General features: G+C 47.7%; 1 protein-coding gene across 4 annotated transcripts in view; it reads right to left on the reverse strand.

The window, feature by feature from the left end:
* Positions 1 to 7,968: 7,968 nt before the first annotated feature.
* Extl3 (exostosin like glycosyltransferase 3) overlaps positions 7,969 to 20,923 on the reverse strand; it is a 92,127-nt gene continuing 79,172 nt past the window's right edge. For 2 of the 4 annotated variants that reach the window (XM_021181877.2, XM_021181876.2), the window contains 3 exons: positions 15,114 to 15,258; positions 12,721 to 12,849; positions 7,969 to 10,707 (listed from right to left, as the gene is read on the reverse strand). In XM_021181877.2, the coding sequence (XP_021037536.1) occupies positions 10,498 to 10,707; positions 12,721 to 12,849; positions 15,114 to 15,258 (484 nt within the window). In that variant the 3' untranslated portion in view covers positions 7,969 to 10,497. The remainder of the gene's footprint in view (positions 10,708 to 12,720; positions 12,850 to 15,113; positions 15,259 to 20,923) is intronic. The other 2 variants (XM_021181878.2, XM_021181879.2) reach the window with 1 other exon arrangement.

Raw genomic sequence — 20,923 nt, forward strand, 5'->3', positions numbered from 1 at the left:
CCAGTTTTGCTAAGAACAGTTTAAAGCGTAAAGAGAGAGGGAAATCACATGACCTACAAAGATTTTTAAAATGACAACAAACAACCCAGTTCCTGTTCCTGTTCTGTGCTGTGGGAATGTCTGTGAATCCTGATGCCAGGATCGGGTGACCAGAGTAGTGACAGTGTAATAGCTCCCACCAGGCACAACCCCATGTTTAAACTCCAGTCAAACGTTCTGTACGGGCTAGAGTGGAGGAGGAAGATAGAACGTTGGGTAGGTAGGTGAATACCACCACACACTCCAAAACCAAGGGGAAGTGGAGCTCATGGACAAGGCAGCCCACCCAGAGATGCTGAACTAAAAGGGAGGAGATGGCCACATTCCCATGGTTGGGGCAGACACTGTTGCGCAGGGAGCTAGAGCTTCCGGGGGTAAGCCTCTTACCTATGTGAATAAACACAGATAGAGAGCAAGGCAAGCATTAGCTACTACTCAGAAAAGAAGATCCCAGAAGAAAGATTCTTAAGAGAACCCAACTCCGCAGATCAATTTAAACATTAAACACAACTATACAGTACCTACAAGAAGTGTGCATTTAAAACAGGATGAAAGCAATTGGATGTGAGAAGACAGACCATGTGAACAGCAGTGTACCAGCTAAATAGACCACAGGGTGATACTGCCGGAAATGATGGTTCATCAGGGAGACACAATCACGGCCGTGTATCAACAGTGCTGAGGGGCACTACAGAGCTGGAGATTGATGACTAATGACTAAAACAACCAAAGTAGGGAATTTATAAATGAACCAAATAGAACTCTACAGCGGTGACCCAGGCTGCAACTCTTGGACACAGTTCTCTAGCTGCAGATGACATAGTCTTCAACTAGAGCATGTCGTGTTTTTATCTGAAGACTGTGTGCCACACAACAATTCTTACTGTTTTTTTTGTTTGTTTTTGTTTTTGTTTTTGTTTTTGTTTTGTGGTTTTTTGAGACAGGGTTTCTCTGTGTAGCTCTGGCTGTCCTGGAACTCACTTTGTAGACCAAGCTGGCCTCGAACTCAGAAATCCGCCTGCCTCTGCCTCCCGAGTGCTGGGATTAAAGGCGTGCGCCACCACGCCCGACTTAACAATTCTTACTGTATCTGAGATTATCCACATAACATTCACCGGGGTGGAATTAAATTCAAATTTTATAAACCTGTACTTCAGAAGCCTACAAATATTCACAGAAATTAAGCATGCTAATAAAAATAACTTGTGGGTCAAAAAGACATTCCTCAGTGAACTAAAAACTTACTCTGAACTGGAGCTGGGGAGGTAGTTTAGTCTGTAAAGTGCTTGCTATGCAAACATGAGAACATGACTGTGTCCCCAGAGCCCATGGGGATATGACGGCTTGTATTTGTAATCTTGTATTTGTAATGAGGGAGGTGGAAACAGGAGATCCATGGGGCTAAATGGCCAGACAGCCCTACTAATTGAGCCCCAAGGCCCGGTGAGAGACCCTGACTCAAAAACAAACAAAAAACAAGTTGATAGTTCCAAAGGAACAACACAAATTTGATCTCTGCCCTCTCTATGTATATGCACACATATATACACTCATACATGTATATATACATGTGTGTATATATATATATATATATATATATATATATATATATATATACACAGAAGTATTCACAATGACAAGAGGCTAGGACAGGCTGGGACACATGCAGTGAGACTCCATCTCAAAGGGTTAAGGAAGACAAATTATCATATAAAAGGGAGGCCTAAAATGAACCCAAAGTTTTACCTCCAGAAACTATAAAAAGAACAAAAGTAAAACCTAAGAGGAAAAACAAAAGTAACAGGAAGAGAAATAAACTGAGAGGAAACTCAGCCTGAGGCTGTGAGGGAAGATCTGCGACAGCAGGCGGTGGCCCACCTTTCACTGGAATGACAGATAAGGGGACAGCCTGTCCCTCTCAGGAGTGAAAGAGCAGGTGTCACTATAGAGCCCACAGCCCTTAAAATATCAGTCATCCACAAAAGGAGGGACTGCAGCTGCTTAAGGGACAGAAGACAAGGAAGGGGAACGCTGGGAAAATGTTAGGAAGTGCTTTATGTCAGAACAATGACTATGGATCAGAACTCATTCGGTAAGAGACAACCTCATCTTAAATTGAATCCCAGGCTGGAGAGTCTGCTCAGTGGGTGAGATCATTTGTTGCTCTTGCAGAGGACCCAGGCTCAATTCTCAGCACCCATCTAGTAGCTCACCCATCTGTAACTCAAGTCCCAAAGGGTCCAAAGCCCTCTTCTGACCTTTGAGGACACCAGGCACACATATGCACATATATAGAGACATGAAACACACACACTCTTGAATCATTTTAAGAAAAACTGGCCGGGCAGTGGTGGCCCACATCTTTAATCCCAGCACTTGGGAGGCAGAGGCAGGCAGATTTCTGAGTTCGAGGCCAGCCTAGTCTACAGAGTGAGTTCCAGGACAGCCAGGGCTACACAGAGAAACCTTGTCTTGAAAAAACAAAAAACAGAAGAAAGGAAGGAAGGAGGGAAGGAAGGAAGCAAGGAAGGAAGGAAAACTGGGGACTGGAGAGATGGCTCAGCAGTTAAAAGCACTGACTGCTCTTCCAAAGGTCCTGAGTTCAAATCCCAGCAACCACATGGTCGCTCACAAGCACCCATAATGAGATCTGATGCCCTCTTCTGGTGTGTCTGAAGACAGCTACAAGTGTTCTTACATATAATAATAAATAAATCTTTGGGCCAGAGTGAGCAGAGGTCCTGAGTTCAATTCCCAGCAACTACATGATGGCTCACAACCATCTGCACAACTACAGTATACTCATATACATAAAATAAATAAATCTTCTTAAAAAAAAAAAAAACTGGATTTAGAGTCAGCAAGATGGCTCAATATGTAAAAGTGCTTGCTTCACATGCCTGATGATTCTAAATTCAACTCCCAGAACCTCTATCAAGCCAGACACCATGCTCATATCTGTGATCCCAGCATTCCTAAGGCAGGAAAATTTCAGAGCAGCTGAAACAATAAACCCTGCTTCAAACAGGGTCTAGCCAATCAGTGAGCTTCAGTGAGAGACTCCGACCCAGAAGACAAAACAAAAAGCAATGGAGGAAAACATCCAGGTCAACTTTGAGCCTCCATACCAACGTGTGTGTGTGTGTGTGTGTGTGTGTGTGTGTGTGTTTCCTTAGTTCTGTTGAGATATAAGAGAAAAAGGACAACCTTTTGTGTGTGTGTATGTGTGTGTGTGTGTTTCCTTAGTTCTGTTGAGATATAAGAGAAAAAGGACAACCTTTTGTGTTTGTGTATGTGTGTGTGTGTGTGTTTCCTTAGTTCTGTTGAGATATAAGAGAAAAAGGACAACCTTTTCCAAAGTGTTTGTTTGGAGGCAGGATCTCACTGCACTCACAGAGATCCACCTGCCTCTGCCTCCCAGTGTCGGGGATTAAAAAAAGGGTATGCACCACCACACCAGATTTCATACAGGGACTCCACCTAAATGGTGTACATGCCAATAAAGGGGATGGTGGTAACTCAAGCAAAGGGTTACTGTGGCCTCCCTTCCCCCAGTCTGGAACCTGCTTGCTCAAGGGTGGAGCTACGTGCTCATTCGTCCTGCCACGCCCACTGCTGGAACCTGCCTTTGCTGCCTGGAGGCACACTGGACCCTGCTACTGGACCCTGAGTTACTTGGCGGGATATTGGGTTCCCTCCCCCTTCCTTTATAACTGAGTGTCTGGAAATAGTAAAATTGAGCTTTGATCAGGATTTGTCTTAGCTCCATTCTTTCTTCNGCCCCGTCTAGATTCNTCTCTTTTCAGCGAACTGCCATTCTCAGTTGAACCGTTCGTGTTGTGGACTGCGGGCAGGCTGCAACAGTTTACGAAAAAGCCACATGGAAAGTTATTATCTTGTATCAAATAAAGATAGAATTATTGCTGGGTGTAGCGGTGCATGCCTTTAATCCCAGCAGAAGCAGGGGTAGACAGATCCATGTACTGGAGGCCAGCCTGGTCAACATGAGTTGCAGCCAGCCAGGACTACAGAATGAAACCCTGTCTTTAACGCAGACTGTTAGAAGGAAGATATGCTGCATAGCTAGCTAGGACTGCTCCTAGAGCTAGGAAAAAAACAAAAAACAAAACAAAAAAAAAAACTCCTAGTACCAGTTGATGGTCAGGGATACCTCAGAGGCCCCTAAACTAATACAAGCTCTTGACACTCCTCATGGCTGTCCATGGTAAGACCCTAGTGCTAAAGACACCACACACTTTGGTTATAAGAGCTACAGAAATCAAGCCAAGGGCTGGAGAGATAGCTCAGTGGTTAAGAACACTGACTGCTCTTCTAAAGGTCCTGAGTTCAATTCCCAGCAACCACATGGCTCACAACTATCTGTAATGAAATCTGATGCCCTCTTCTAGTGTGTCTGAAGACAACTACAGTGTACTCATATACTAGATAGATAGATAGATAGATAGATAGATAGATAGATAGATAGATAGATAGAAAGAAAACAAAAGAAAAGAAAAGAAAAGAAAAGAAAAGAAAAGAAAAGAAAAGAAAAGTGAAGCCAAACCTGCTCTGGAACTTGCTCTCTGCTGGCTCGCTTCCATAGTTCTGGAAAACGCTTTGTGGGCTGCTACAGGAGGAAAGCATCAAGATCTTAAGAGCTGTTAACTCTGTAAACCAATACCAACCTGCCATGTGAGCCGTGCCCACATATGCAGCAGTGGAATGACTAGCTATGGGGGTAACCAGCTGCTCTATGATTGGATCTGATTCTTGCTCCATGGGAGAAAAACCTATGCCTGGTACAGTAAACCTGATCAAAAACATAGCTGGGAGAGTCCTAGACCTTAGGGGGTAACTTACTATTGCTGCTGTAGTTAGGTTGATGCAGTATCAAACTGCCTTCCAAAGAGCCACACAGGGAGCCACAGACAAATGCTATTAAGACAAAAGCCTCAATCAGAGCCTCTCCCTATGAATGACAAGAACTAAGACATAGCTATAGCTGATAAAGGTGTTGAGAGTGACATTTATAGTACACACTCTTAAAGCTCAGTGCACATGACAGAAGGGCAGAAACACAGAGAGAAAGGCTACAAAATGACAGCCATCATAGCCATGAACTCAGCCGCTAACGACCTGGCCTGGCCTGCACAAGACTGGCCACATCCACATCAACCATGGATGGGGGAAGAAGGGCTCACCCATCTCTGTTAAACTACAAGCTACTTGGAGATTCTAGAAGAGGAGTCACTATTCAATTGTGTACTCGCTGAAGAGTCCATGGGGCTCCAGAGGATAGTGTCACATCCATGGTCACACAGACAGCCCTGGTTAACTCATCTGGGTCACAAAACCAAACAAGGCTTGGGGTGTTGCCACAAAAGGACCTCTGGGTCCCTTTGTCTGCATGGAACGGGTCTCTGGGGCAGGTGGACAAGGCGTTGGCAGGTGACAGACAGACCAACATGTGAGACTGTGTAGAATCTGAATGTATTCTCAGAAAGTGAACATCAATCTTATATAGTACAGAAAATACAAAGGGTAGCAGGCAAAATACATTGAAGTTACCTGATTCAAAACAAAGGAATGACTACAAAGGGACTTACAGGAACCGGGTAAATGTTTACAGTAAAGATAAAGCAGTCCTGCCTAGGGTCAGCTTAGTGACAGATAAGGATTTCACACTCTAGTGCTATACCTTTGAACCTTGTGAAGGCCAGCACCAGGGGGTTCTGCTCTTGGCAGGTCTCATGAATAATGCAATATCACAACCCCCCTAATTCCTAGGCCTTGCTAAATTCTTATATGAGTGTAACTTTTAAGTAACTGGAGAATCTCCATTTGTCAGAAGAATTCACCAACTTGCTTCTATATGCAATGTAGCCTGTACTGAAGATTTCTCAGTGGGATTCCCTGGCTCTATTTGGTATTCCCTTGTTTGGGTGAGATTTTCTAGTGTCCTTAGTAAATATTTTGCAGACCAGCTCTGAGCTACTGGCTCCATCTTTTGTAATGCTGAATTAGTTACTGAATAGGTTAACTTCCTTACTACAGTCTTACAGGATTCTAAGCTCAGCTTCTGGGACCTTGGAACATTGGGGAGACTTAACTATAACAGAATTTAATCTTAAAAGGCACTTATAGTAAAACAATACTAAAAGAGAGCTCTCGTAGTTCCATACACCAGACTAACACGGGAATAGGGTACGAGTATATGGGTAAATGAGAACGCCAAAGCTCCAGGAGGTGAGTTTCCGTGATATGCTTCCTCGTGAGTGGCTCCCAGGCTTTTCATTCTGTCAAGCAGACCTGACAGGCTGAGTGCTTGGCATTTCCCAGTGTGCGTGGCAGGGTGTGAAAGGGGATACCCAGGGAAGAGGGATGGACAGGAGAGGGAAGTGAGAGGGGGCAGGTAGGCGACAAGGTGAGTTACACACGCGTATGAAAGTGTCGGAGGACAAATCGAGTGAGAAAGGCAGCATGTGAAACTTTAGAAGATGCTTACTTACCATCACCAGTCACCAGGAAAGGTGCTCTGAACTTTGAACCCCAGGCTGCTGAGCACGTGGAACTGAACCGAGCATCACCCAACGACTACGCTCACAGGTGTTCACTGCAGAGAGGTAGGTGGATCCACAAAAGTACCTGCTCATCAAGTGTTCACGGCAGCTTGATTTAGAAATAGCTGAACTCGGAAAATCGCGCAAGTGCCCAAGATGTCCTTAAACTCCAGGCAAACCTCCTGCTTCTTGAGTACTTGGACTACAAGTCTCCATCATCACAGCTGGCTCACTCATCATTGAAACACAGGAATGGCTGATTTCAAGATAGCTACCCCCTTTCCACCCTTCCTACTGCCTCCACCCTGTAGGTCTGAGCCCCAACCCAAAACTGTCCCCAAGGTCACTAAATTTGCGGGTACCCTGGGAGCAATCCAGCCCACTCTGCCTGTGCTCTCCCCCAAACTGGCCATAGGTTCAGCTTGTCACACTCATTCAGAGGCCCACTAGTCACTTCCTCAGGGCTGTATCCCTAGAGGGTCCTCCTTCAGTGGGTGAAGTAGATCAGCAGCGTACACAGGCCACCGTCAGCCAGCAGGGTTGCTCTTTCTGGAGACACAGGCAGCAGCCACTTTTCGGGAGACAACCCAAGGCAGCTGCAGCATTTGAAACACACAGAGAGCCAGGCAGTTTGCTTTATTTTAGTCAATCACATCTGTTCGTGTGTGCCGGGGTGGACTTATAGGATGCTTGTACCTGGCAAATGGCTTGGGCAGCCCATATGTGAGCACACACACTCCACTGCAGAGCCCACACCCAAACCTCAATATCCAGAACCAGCTCAAACAGTTGAGCGACAGTGCCTTTGATGGCCACCGCCGACACTCTGGATTCCACAGGTGGGTCTGAAGCAGAACCAGAAATTCTCCAAGGAACATTCTTGGTATACAGTGACATTTTTATATTGCAGTCTCCTTCACTCTCAGTATCCTGGGATGGAGTAATGAGACCTACAGTATGAGTCCCGCGTCTATGCACACTGCCGGCCTTTAAAGGTTGGACTTCAGTTACTAGCACACACATCAGGTGGCTCACAACTGTCCCTAAGTCCAGATGCTGGCGATCCGATATCCTTTTTTGGCCTTAGCAAGTTGCTGCACACATATGCTTATACACAGACATAGCCACACACATGCACACAATAAAAATTAAACTTTTTTTTTTTTTAAAGATTCCCACAGTAACAGGGTAGCTGCTATGCAAAATGGAACACTGGCTGACAGCCTGGGCTCGTGCTTGCCGGGCTCCCTTATCCTCTGACCGGAGCTGGAGTGCTCCCATCGGGCCATGCAGAAGCCACCAAATCAGGCAGGCACCTTGACATAGCTAAGTCTTTCTTCCTAGCTCAATAACAAAACACCTCCAAACAGCATGAGTTAAAGTCTCCATTTATTTTGTTTTTTACAAAAATCCAACGTAAGACCTTTGTGCTCATGGTTTGAAAGGGGCAGACAGATGGACAAGTCATCAAAGCCACCCCAGGCGGCCCCACCCTCCAGCTCCGTGTTCACTAACAAGGCCACCCCTGACAGGAGCATTAGGTGGTGGCCTGAGGCATCCCGGGGAATGTCACTCTGTGGGTGGCCCTTGACCTTAAGATGAAGAGCAACTGGAAAACAAAGCTATCCTGGCCCTGGAGCTGAGACTAGGTAGCTGAGTGTGACCTGTGTTAGCAATCTGCACTAGGAGGTGACCCATGGTAAACAACGTCAAACACCAGGCAAGGCTCCACGGACGTGTAGTGGCACAATCATTTCCAAGCATGTCCCCTGGCTCCAAAACCCAAATCACAAGCACGGTCCAACTTCTTTGTCTCTGCCTCTTGCCTCTGACAGAGTCCCTCAGGTACAGTCACTGTCCATGCTTGCTGCTGGGGTCCTTCAGTGAGCGTTCCCACCAGACCCAGAGGGCTATCCCCTAGGACACTCTTGACATCACTTTCTCTCAAACACAGATCAGTGATACCCATGAGTGACCCACAGAGGGGGTCCTACCACAGACACTGACTTTCTTATCAGGTACCACAGCACCATTTACAACCTCTCAATGAAAAGAAACGAGACAATAGGGACGGGGCTCAGGGTAGAGCGATTGTCGGGATGTCCACCCACAGCTCTGGCGTCCATCCCCAATACTGGGAGAGGAAAAAAAAAAAAAGATAAAATAGCAGCCACATATTTAGCGCAAACCACCACACTCTTTGGCTCCCCCGGGGGAAGAGGGCTACTGCTACAAGGGCTGGTGAGAGGACAGAAGGTTGGGGAACAGTCTCAACCCCTTCACTGAGTTGCCAAGAACCAGATGTCCCAGGCAGCCCTTGGTGTCAGGTTCCAGAAGACCCAGTGAAGTTCTGCAGCAGCCTGGTCCTGCTGGCCTGAGGGACTCCCGGGGGCCATGCCAGCCCTATGGCAGGAGGGATCTAGAGAGAAGTCAGGACAGCAGGCAGAGGACCGCAAGCAGCAGCACACGTGTCAGGGCCTAGGAAGACGGAACTGGCTTAAGGCAGGTGCATGACCAAGACAGACTGAGCTATGCGTCAGTTGCTGGGGCTGGGGAGACAAGTCACAGGCCGAATCCCTGACCTAAGTTTCCCACTGCCACCATACCCCAAGTTAGTTTATTTCATTTTCAGCCCTGGGAAGAAAACCATCAACAGGACATGGAAAGTGGTGACGTGGGGTGAATTCCTGTTAACGTCTATGACAGACTAGGATTTACCTAGCAAATCACAGCCTCCGGGTTCTAGCACACCCTAGACCTTGAAGGCAGGGGAGGGGGGCGGGGGGGTCCGTACAGCCAACGTGGCATCAGGGGTCTAAACCCCACAGCTACAGGATGGACTTCTAGACACAAGAGGGAAGGTGAATCTCACCTAGGTGTCCCTTCCAAGGCACACGCCTTGCAGTAAGACTACGGAATCCTGGAAGGACCCAGGCTGGCTCTACACCCGCCGAGCTCCCAGACAGCCTGCCAAGTTCCTGTTGTCTCCTTTGTGAGAAACAAGTACCACGGAACTGGCCACCAGCACCCTGCACCAGTGTCACCAGTGGGGTGGGCTACGTACAGGTCTCATCTCTGCCTCACTGTCTGCTGCCTCTTTCTCTCTCAAACACAAGAAAGAATGGAAAGCCGGGTGATGCCTGAGTGCGGCCTGGGCCAACCCTTCAAAGCATCTGGGGAGTGTCGTCCCCACTGTGCAGCCTCCAACAGGACAAGCTGTGGGAGCAGCACTGAGGCATTGGAACGGGGCCAGGAGAGGTCAGGAGACCCTGCCTAGGTCAGGCCCATCCTGCTTATTTCTGCAGCCAGTGTCCCTGGGAGGGGGGCGGGGCCGCAAATGAATGTCCAGGTAATGCAGGGCTGGGGCCCTCTCCACTAAATACATAGCCGGGTAGGACCCTCCCTTGGAGAGATTGGCAGAAATTTCAGGTGCACCCCGACCCACCAAAATATATATATATGTATGTATGTATGTATGTATGTATGTGTGTGTATGTGTGTGTGCATATATACGTATATACACATATGTGTGTACATATACGCACACATATAAATAAGCCTTGAATGGCAGATGTGAAATTCTCTCTTTAAATAATAATAGCTGTTACTGAATTTAAAAACCACGAAGCAGCTGTCCTGGGCTTATGAACAGTCCTCAGTGTTCGCTATCAGTCAGTGCCCTGTGCAGACGCCCTGAGTCTGCTGACCAGGATTCCAGGCCCAGTGTGGCTGACTTTAAAATAAAAGACAGCTATCCCTTTCCACTCTTCCTGCTGCCTCTCCCAGCAAAGGGTCTTGGCCCTGCCCGACAGATGTTCCCAAGGACCTTCGACACCTTGGGAACCTTGGGGGTGACTCCCCTCGCTCTGCTCATTGTCTCCTCAGAACTGGCAAGGCCCTAGATGAACTTGAAGCACTTGGTCTTGTCGTGGGGCAGGCGGGTCTTGAAGAGCACAGAGTCCACCCTGAACTGTGTGTACAAGAGAGGCATATAGCCATACACCTTGACAAAAAAGTTGATACACTTGTGCCGCTCGTGAAAATGAGAGTCATCGTGGGACAAGGCCTGAGGGCACCCTGGGCATCGAAAAGTCCACCTCGATGTCACCTGGAAATGGAGAGAGAGAAAGCAGGGTGAGAACACAGGGTGTCTGCCGACAGAATCTTCTAGCGTGGCCAAGCCAGTGCCATGTCTGCAGTGAATCTGCTGGGCCGCCAAGGGACACATCTACAAAGCCAGCATGTGTGTGTGCATCTAAAACATTAACGGGTGCCCTGCTGTGTCACTGCCCGGAACAGACCGCAAAGTCTTAGCACACCCAGGGCTACCAGTCCAACCAAGTCTACCTCTAGTATTTACTTTCTTGGTGGCACAGTATGATGTTGATACACAGTTGTTTGATTCAGCCATGTCTTTCAGAGCAAAATACTGGAAAACTAGTCAAAATGGAAACAAAGTAATTCTAAAATTACATATCCATTAAAAAAGAAAATTTTAAGAAAATTACATTTTAAAACATAAGAAGATGGTCGGTCTATTATTAAGATTTCCAATGATTAGAAAAATGTAAGAGACACAATGGTGTTGTCACACGGGGCCAACCATTAAGTTAGGCAACCTTTACAAGTTCTGCTGGAGGCCTGAGCATAGGACTCAGCAGGATGGGACCTGGGCTGAGGAGACAGACAAAGACAGTGCGCAAAGGCTTTCTTCTCAAGCTCAGCTCTCAGCCACAGGGGACTGCACACATCTGGTTGTGTCTGAGGACATCATATGTGAGACTGAGGTAGGAATTTAAATTGCTTGTTGTGCCTGCACAAGATGCTCATGGAGCTTAGGCTGGTCTCAATCAGGCAGTGATTCCAGCATCCAGAGAGAGGACAAAGCCCTTTGCAGCACTGCAGCAAGTCAGACCCAGGAGAGGCAGGGGAAGGGCCTGCAGACACAAGACAGCGCCAGGAGTGCTCGGAGCAGCAGGATGATGGTGGCTGCGACCAATGTGTACGTGCAGGAGGAACTTTTCAGAGTTACTCAGAAACTGTACAGACATTCAACCTATGAAAACGAGGAGAAAACCCAGCAAGTGTAAGGCTCTGAAATTAGAACTCAGAATGGGAAACGGTGACAGGAAGACAGACTATGAAAGAAAAATGATTCGGAGATACGGGAAAGGTATAAAGCCTCTCATGGAAGTTCAAAACAGGCAACCCTGGTCCTGGCACAGAGACGGGACAGACTGAAAGTCAGGAGAGAGGAGGACTCCCAGCATATGATGTAGCAGTGCAGGTTCGCCCTGACATGTCCATCATGGAGTGAGGTGGCCGTTATACAACCTTACAACCTTTAACATCTGTTTTAACAGAGTATGTTAACAGAAAGGGCTACTGGACAAGCCAGCGGCACTACTCAGGGTGCACACTAGGTACAAAGCCTTGGCCTCCTCACTCCACCCCCGCTGCTCACCCACTGGCTCACCACAGCTGCACCCACAGCAAAAGCCTGGACTCTATAGCCACTGTTGTCGCTGGAGCAGTCCTTCGGCAGGGTTTCCTCTCATTTCTGTTGCTAATTATGTGTATTACGGGGGTAGGGGGTGTGTGCACACCTGAGCTCAGTGCTTGCAGAGTCCAGAAGAGAGCATCAGACCCCCCAGAACTGGAGTTAAAGGATGTGGTGAGCTGCCACCCAGCATGCATGCTGAGAACTGAACTGGGACACAGAGGAAGGCTGAAGGCCACCACTTCACAGCAATAAACCAGAAACACTACTTTGATATGCTGCAGCTACCATAAGGTGACAAGAAGGCAGCTGCAGATTTCTTTAACAAATCAGTTAGAGCATCTACCCTTAGAAAGTGCTGCCTGCTTCCGGTGTGAAGGAGAGGCAGGGAGTAAAGCTGTCCCTCCCCTCATGCCCAAGTCCCAGCACCCTCAGTTCTCTCCAGTGCCTTGGTGCTCAGGCCTTGTCTTACAGCAATACATCACTCCTGTGTGTGCTGTGGTGTCCTTGTGCACCTTACGCAGAAGTCTCTCAGCTGTAGCTATGTCACAAGCTGCACTAAGGCAAAATGGAAGAAGGAAGTGTGTATGCACACACCTTCCCACAGGTAACGGGACGCACCTTGATGGGGGGCTTCCGTGTGATGTGGGAGACAAGGAAGTTCATGGCGATATCCTCACAGTTGATGTACTCGTCCACCATGTCCCGGATGGCCTGGGGCATCACATAAGAATACAGGTAGGCATAATACTGTCGGGAAGAAAGGATTGGAACATGGTTACAACTTCTCTCACTTTCAGCAAAAAAATATGCATGGCTCTCAGAGCTGTTGGGATATGTGAGGGGAGGTGCCCCGGGGTGGTCCCAGTGGGAACATAGTACTGGCACTTAGGAACTGGGACAGGAATGAGGAGCAACTTCACTGTGAAACATGTCCCGTGTCAGCTTGCTGTCTTCAGTATACAAGAAAGCGCCAGGAGGGGGCCACGCATTCACAAAGGCCAGCTCAGTGGGTTGGGAAGTTGGCGAAGGCATTCTGTGAGGGGCAGTAGCGTGACTCGCTCATCTCAGAGTAGGGATTCTGTGGTGCTGGCGATGGAACCCAGGCCTCTCGCATATCATGGCAATGCTCTACCATGGAGCTGTACGTGCCTTCCACATTCAGAACGGGGAACTCTTCAGAGCCCATCTGAACATTTCAAAAGGGAAAGCACTGGCCAGCATCACTCACAAGAAATCTGAATCAAGGAGTGGAGACGACGACTCCATGGTTTAAAAGTGCTTGTTTTACAAGGCTAAGAACTAGAGCTTGGGTTCCCAGAACCCTCAGAAATGGCACGTGGGTGTGCTAACCTGTAGTTGCAGCCTGGAAATGGGGAGGAGACAGAGGACCTCCAGAGCATGCTGGCTACCAAGACAAGCCGTATCTGCAAGCTCTGGGTTCCCTGAGACCCTACCTCGGTGAATAAGGTGGAAAAGTGATCAGGGGTGATTCCTGACTTAAACCCTGGGCCTGCACATACACATGCATGTGCCCATACACATCCAAACAAAACCTGCACACACATACATACCACGTACACATCTGGAAAATTACATTAAAAAAAAACACATAATACGAGCCTTGTGGCATTTTAAGTGTCTATAATCATGTTCTTCAAACTCAAGAAGAGCTGGAGCCACCACGTGCAGCCAGAGCACTCTCTCTGCATGCCCCAGCTTAGCTGATGCCAGGCACCACCACAAAAGAAAAGGGCTGACTGGCATGCGCCTTTAGTCCTAGCACTTGGGTGGCAGAGGCAGGCAGATCTCTGACTTTAGGCCAGGGCCACCCTGGTCTATGAGTGAATTCCAGGATAGCCAGAGCTATGTAAAGAGACCCTGTCTGAAAACAAACTGGAAAACTGAGTGCAGAATTAATACCCTACTTACCCCATTTATCCAGAACAACTGCACTTCAACAAGAAGGAACATAAACACCTGAGGTATTTCATGCTTCCCTCACGCCTGCTTTCATACTTTGCTGTTCTGTATACATCGCAGCACATTCATCTCTGACCAGGAACCATCAAGAGCTCAGATGCCACAGAGGACAATGGTTATGTTACAGATCAGAAGAAATGGAGGGTGGGGGGTGGGCAGGAGCAAAAGACAGCATAGATAGAGGTGACTGCAGGAAAGGGGTGCTGGCCGAAGGTACCTGCACTGTGAAACCTAATGTGGACCCAGTGTGAAACCTAACGTGAAAATATCTCTGGGCAAGGGTGGCAGAGCTCCTGGACAGAGTCCCACAGTGGCCCCATACAATGGCAACCAGTCTGAGCCAGGAGTGCCAGGCCCCTGACTGAGCCATGTCTGGGTGGCAGTGCTCATAGTGGACACTGTCCAACAGGTCTTTGATCTAGTGCGCTCAGCTGTCCAGAGTGAGAGCCAATGGTCCACAGGCAGTCCTCCTGGTCCACAGGCAGTCCTCCTGGTCCACAGGCAGTCCTCCTGGTCTACAGGCAGTCCTCCAGGTCCACAGGCAGTCCTCGTGGTCCACAGGCAGTCCTCCAGGTCCACAGACAGTCCTCCAGGTCCACAGACAGTCCTCCAGGTCCACAGGCAGTCCTCCTGGTCTACAGGCAGTCCTCCAGGTCCACAGGCAGTCCTCGTGGTCCACAGGCAGTCCTCGTGGTCCACAGGCAGTCCTCGTGGTATATAGGAAAACCCAGTCTTGACTTTATTTCAGTTAATGTATGTGTGCTTTTTGTTGTTTTCTTGTCTTGAGATGAGGTTTCATTGTACACCATAACCGATCCTCGAACCTGTGATCCTCTTTTCTTAGCTACAGACCACTGGGATTCCAGCTGTGGGCCACTATGCTTGGCTTTCTCCTTCAAAATGTAGGGCTAGCTTGTTTCTGGCACAGAAAGGCCACAGAAGCAGAGAGGCTGGTGTGAAGGCAGCGTGCATTCCCACAGACATTAACCTTTACTAAGCTCGCAACACTGAGCACAGCCTTGTTTTCTTACCTTGTGAAAGAAGGCAGCGCCCGTCAGCACCATGGACAGCTCACAGGAGTAGTTGGAATTGTAGAGCCAGGACTGGTGAGGGATGTCCCAAGCATGGTACCGGCCAGGGAAACCCACAATGCGATCACGTGCCTCTCTCCACACCCTTGAAAACACACACACTTAAAATGAGGGCTTTTACCTAGCCTGCCTGACTGACCCTTAAGGACTTTTGCATTTTGTCTTTTATTTCATTCATTCAGCTTCTCTCTCACCTTTTTAAAACGAAAATTAGACACAAACAAAATAGATAAAATAAATACATACACACACACACACATATATACAGTATCATCATTAATGACTCCACAAGTTTCTAGTAGGCAGGTCACATGGTAAGAAACCCCAGAAGGTTGCATGCATAGCAATCTCCTAAGAAGTGGAAGATACCAATTCCTGTTTTGGTTCTTTTTTTTTTTTTTTTTTTTTTTGGTTTTTTTCGAGACAGGGTTTCTCTGTGTAGTCCAGCTGTCCTGGAACTCACTCTGTAGACCAGGCTGGCCTCGAACTCAGAGATCCGCCTGCCTCTGCCTCCCAAGTGCTGGGATTAAAGGCGTGCGCCACCACGCCCGGCTCTGTTTTGGTTCTTTAACGGTTTGTTTTTAATGATCATGACAGTTTAGTTCCACAGAACACGTATGTGGATTTCTCTACCCTAAGTCCCTCTTCTTTCTGCTTGAGAGGGCACACATGGGAAGCACTCAGAAACCGCAGGCACTCACTGTGGTGGAGTGCACCCATTTCCTAAACTGATCAGGGCCCGGGGAGAAACCCAATGTGCCAAACTATCCACAGACCATCAAAGGAGGACACCTGTTAAATGCAAAAGAGAGACAGAGGGAGAGGGGGAGAGGAGGTAGAATTCAGCCCAGCTCTGAGAAATCAGAAGAAACCTTAAATTATTATTTTATTATTAGAGTGTGTGCATGTGTTCGTGTTCATGATGTACGTGCAGAGGTCGGTGGCACTGGTCTTCCCTTCCCAGCTTTACCTGGGTGGGTTCTGGGACAAACTCAGATCACTAGGCTCAGAGGGGAAATAACTGTTACCTGCCAAGCCATCTTGCTGGCCCAGGAGAAACTTTCACATCATTTCCAAATTTATAACTAAGTCAAAACAAAAAGAACTACTTCCCAGTTTCACCGCTGAAACTGGAGCGAAGCTGCCAGGGGCTAAGACCGCAGAGACCGAAGCTGCCTGGGAACTCCGGAGCTGTCAGGGCACGGCAATCCCTGAAACAGATCTCATTTCACAGTGTGTGAGAGACACTGATCTAACAGATGACAACTCACAGCTTCCAGCACAAGACAGAGTCTCATCAGACTCCTTTAAATGCTGGAATTTTTGGGTTTTTTTTTTGTTTTTGAGGATATACTATTCAGTGGCATTAAAGATTCACAGTTGTGCCACATTACCAGCATCTGCCTCCAGGACCTGCCAACCTTCCACAGTGGAAATCTAAGTTACTGCCGAGACGGTAATTCCTACTTCAGCCCGGCTCACTCCGTTCCCGCTCTCCCTAGGACCCTGACTTCCAGTGCTTCACGCGTACGCGCTACACAGTGGCCCTCCTCTCTGCTTACACTTCTGACCGTGACAAGTGTTTCTGCTTCCAACAGAAAAGTTTCTGCATGAAGGAAGCAGCAGAGTGAAGAGACAGAATGGGACCAGAGCCCTGCCTGGGTCACACCCAACATGGGGTAAATGTAAAGAGCTCAAAAATTATACATCAGAGGTTGGAATGACGGCTCAGCAGTTAACAGCACTGGCTGCTCTTTCAGAGGTCCTGAGTTCAATTCCTAGCAACCACATGGTGGCTCACAACCATCTGTAATGGAATCTGATGTACTCTTTGGTGTGCATGAAGACAGAGCACTCATGTACATATAGTTAGTAAATAAATAAACACACACACACACCCCAAAAATGAGCAGAGAAGCGCTGGCCAGATGGCTCAGTGGGTAAGAACACTGACTGCCCTTCTGAAGGTCCTGAGTTCAAACCCCAGCAACCACATGGTGGCTCACAACCATCTGTAATGGAATCTGATGTACTCTTTGGTGTGCATGAAGACAGAGCACTCATGTACATATAGTTAGTAAATAAATAAACACACACACACACCCCAAAAATGAGCAGAGAAGCGCTGGCCAGATGGCTCAGTGGGTAAGAACACTGACTGCCCTTCTGAAGGTCCTGAGTTCAAACCCCAGCAACCACATGGTGGCTCACAACCACCCATCATGAGATCTGACGCCCTCTTCTGGTTGTGTCTGAACATAACTACAGTGCACTTATTTATAATAATAAATAAATCTTTTGGCCAGAGAGAGCAGGGACTGAGCAAACGGGATTGACTGGAGCAAGCAGGGCCTACTGGAGCGAGCAGGGGCGTCCAGAGCAAGCAGAGGTCCTAAATTCAATACTCAACAACCATATGAAGGCTCACAATCATCTTCACAGCTACAGTGTACTCATATACATAAAATAAATAAATCTTTTTTTTAAGAAGAGAGAGATCTACTTATTATTTAGAAAAATGGGCAGAGAAAATAACTGGTCAATAAATAAAAGGAAAATGCAATCAAAATGACCTTGGATTTGCACATTACCCAGCCGGAATGGCCATCATCAAGAAAACAGAAGGTTCTAGTAAGGAGGTGTGGGCACACAGGGCCCTGACACACAAGCAGGAGTGAAGATGAGCCCCGCCTCTTAGGAGAGCAGCACAGATACTCCTGGGGAGTTAAAGTGCAGCCCCAGCTATACCACTTCCCGACCTCAAGTCAGCTTCCTACAGAGACACGTTTCCTGTGGCGTGTCACAGTGCCTGAGTGCCACACAGACACAGTGTGGTTTTCCTTCTGGCACAAAGAGAGAAATCCTGGATGGAGCTGAAGATCCATGCGCCATGAAATAAGCTGGACTTAAAGAGAGATAGGTTTTCAATCACGTGCTGAAGCTGAGGGCAAGGACATGAAATTCAAAGAAGAGCAACAGGGGTGAAGGCGGAGAAGGGGGTGAAGCCTCCCCTCTGTGGAGGCACAGAAATGAGCTCGGACAGCTGACACGAGCTACCGAAGTACAAGCGAGGCAGGCTGTGCCTTCACTCAGTGCCTCCCTGCCCGGCCTACAGGGCGTGGCTGGGATTCAGTCCTAGAGACAGTGTCAGTTCAGTTCTTGAAAGCTAACCCCCACGTTCTGAATGACCTCTAGGAAACACACAGAAAGGGATCCCCTACTTTCTCACCATTCCAGAAAGGTCAAAAACCCACAGATGGCAAAGGAGGCCAGCACCTCCGTGAATTCAAACTCCTCAGAGCATGGACTCCGTCTCTCAGTCATTCCTGGGAGGGGATCTAGGAATGGCTGAGAGTCTCCTCTTAACACCCCACGGTTGCATCCATAGCTCACAGTGCCTCAGCAGGCCTTAAGAGTGTCTTGCCACGTCACACTGCAGCCCGCTTCCCACCATCGACCCCTGCAGTGGCAGAGACTATTCCCAAAGCTCTTCACGGCTTCTCTCCTTTCATAGCAGGGCAGCGGCAGGTGTTTATCACCATGGACCACACAGCCCAGGTTAGCAGGACTTTGCTTCTCAATCTCAGCTAGCAACAGACTCGCTCCAGTAACCCACCACACACAGGCCACGGTGGAGGTTATTAAGGGGAGAGGGAGAGATCGTGAGATTGGGGAAGAGAGAACAGAATGAGAGAGGGGTTGGTGGGGGGTGGGCAGATCTGTCAGAAGTGTGTCCAGCTATTCTCTACCGGACTTACAGTGGATGCAGAAGTAAAGACGATTTCTGTCACCTATGCCTCTGTGTTCACAAACCTAAGCAAAGGAAGCCCACGAGCCAGGCAGGTGAGGGCACAGAATGGAAGACAGAGGAACTCCATCACAGTCGACTCCTGTGACTTGACTAAGATGAACAGCTACTTTCCCCCGATTTATATGGACAAAAACTGACCAAATTCAATAATAATGGTTTCATATGTGCTATTAAAAGCACAAAGTGGACACAGATAAATAGAATTCATCAAATTTTAAAACTATGTGCTTCAAAGAATGCCACAAGGAGATGCAAAGATAGCCCACTGTGTGGGAGACGTTCTGCTCGTCTCTCTGACATGGAGCGGATGCACTTACATCTAGAATAAAAAACCCTGGGGCTGGAGAGATGGCTAAGCGGTTGAGAACACTGGCTGTTCTTCCAAGGTCCTGAGTTCAATTCCCAGCAACTACATGGTGGCTCACAACCATTTGCAAAGGGATCTAATGCCCTCTCCTGGCATGCAGCTGTAAATGTACACAGAGTATTCAGCCCTCTCTCACACACAGAGCACTCTTAAATAAATAAATAAATAAATCTCTTAAAACAACAACAACCACAACAACCTGAAAATACAGCAATAAGATGATAAACAGGGTCTAGAGAGACGGCTCAGCTGTTAGGAGCACTGTCTGCTTTTCCAGAGGTCCTGAGTCCAATTCCCAGCAACCACATGGTGGGTGGCTCATATTCATTTATACTGAGATCTGATGCCCTCTTCTGGCATGCAGGTGTACATATATAGTAAACAAACAAACAAATGAGCAAGTGATCTGTGCTGTCCATCTTTCTCTACTTGACCATATCTGGAATTAAGTAAAATCCAAAGCATGGAGGGGAACACTTGTGAGGGATTTTTCCTTAATTTGAATGAGAAGATCCACTTCTGATCTGGATCTTTGAGGCATGGAGGCACACCTTTAAAATGGAGCTAGGACGACTCACCTCTTATCTAGGCCACACCTTCTGCTGGAAGTCTATAATGAGGACCTGGAAGAAGGAAGCGTTCACTCTTTGCCTGCTTGCTCTTCCCTTGCTGGCACAGCATCCCTTCCCTGGTATAAGAGCTTACTTCTTTGGGATTCCAGTACATGCTGAAGACCAGCGGAGACCCAGTCTTGTGGACTGAACTACTGAATGCTGAGACCTTTGACTGATAGTCATCTATTGCTAGATTAGCTGACCCACAGCCTGTAAACCATTCTAAAAAGTCCCCTTTACATAGAAAGAGACATCCTCTGTATACATTGTTACTCGGAACCCTGACTAATATACAATCCAAACAAAAATAAGCAAAATATCTGAATCAACATTTCTCCAATGAAGGCAGACAAATGGTCAACTCATTCATAATCACATGAAAAGATGCTCAACATCATATCCATCACAGAAAACAAATCAAAACTGTAAAGGGGAGTGGAAAGATGGCTCAGTCCAGAGAGTCATAACTGACTTCTGGCCTCCACACATGCACACACGCACACCTGCATGTACACATACACAAATCTAGTGTGGACTATACCATGTCACACCCATTCAGAATAGCCATAAAATAAAAATCAGTGCATTACGCGCTGAAAAGCTATGGGTACGTGGCACGCTCACTTCACTCCCTGCTGGAATGTGAAACAGTGCAGCCACGATGAAAAGCAGTCTAGTAAGTCCTCAAAACATCCACTCCACGGCTAGGTATGGACTCAAGAGAAGTGTCCCAGCCAAACAAGCATATGATGGGCACAGTACACCACTGTGTATCACAGTCAAGTAGAAAAAAACCAACACAGGCTTGCTGCCATGCAACCTTAATCCCCGTACTCAGAAGGCAGAGGCAGGCAGATCTCTGAGAACACAAGAATAGTGTGATCTACATTGCATGTTCCAGGACAGCCAACGCTATATAGTGAGACTCTGTCTTTTCATAAATAAATGAAGACAGAAA

The sequence above is a fragment of the Mus caroli genome, chromosome 14, assembly GCF_900094665.2.
Source record: "Mus caroli chromosome 14, CAROLI_EIJ_v1.1, whole genome shotgun sequence".
NCBI classification, from domain to species: Eukaryota; Metazoa; Chordata; class Mammalia; order Rodentia; family Muridae; genus Mus; species Mus caroli.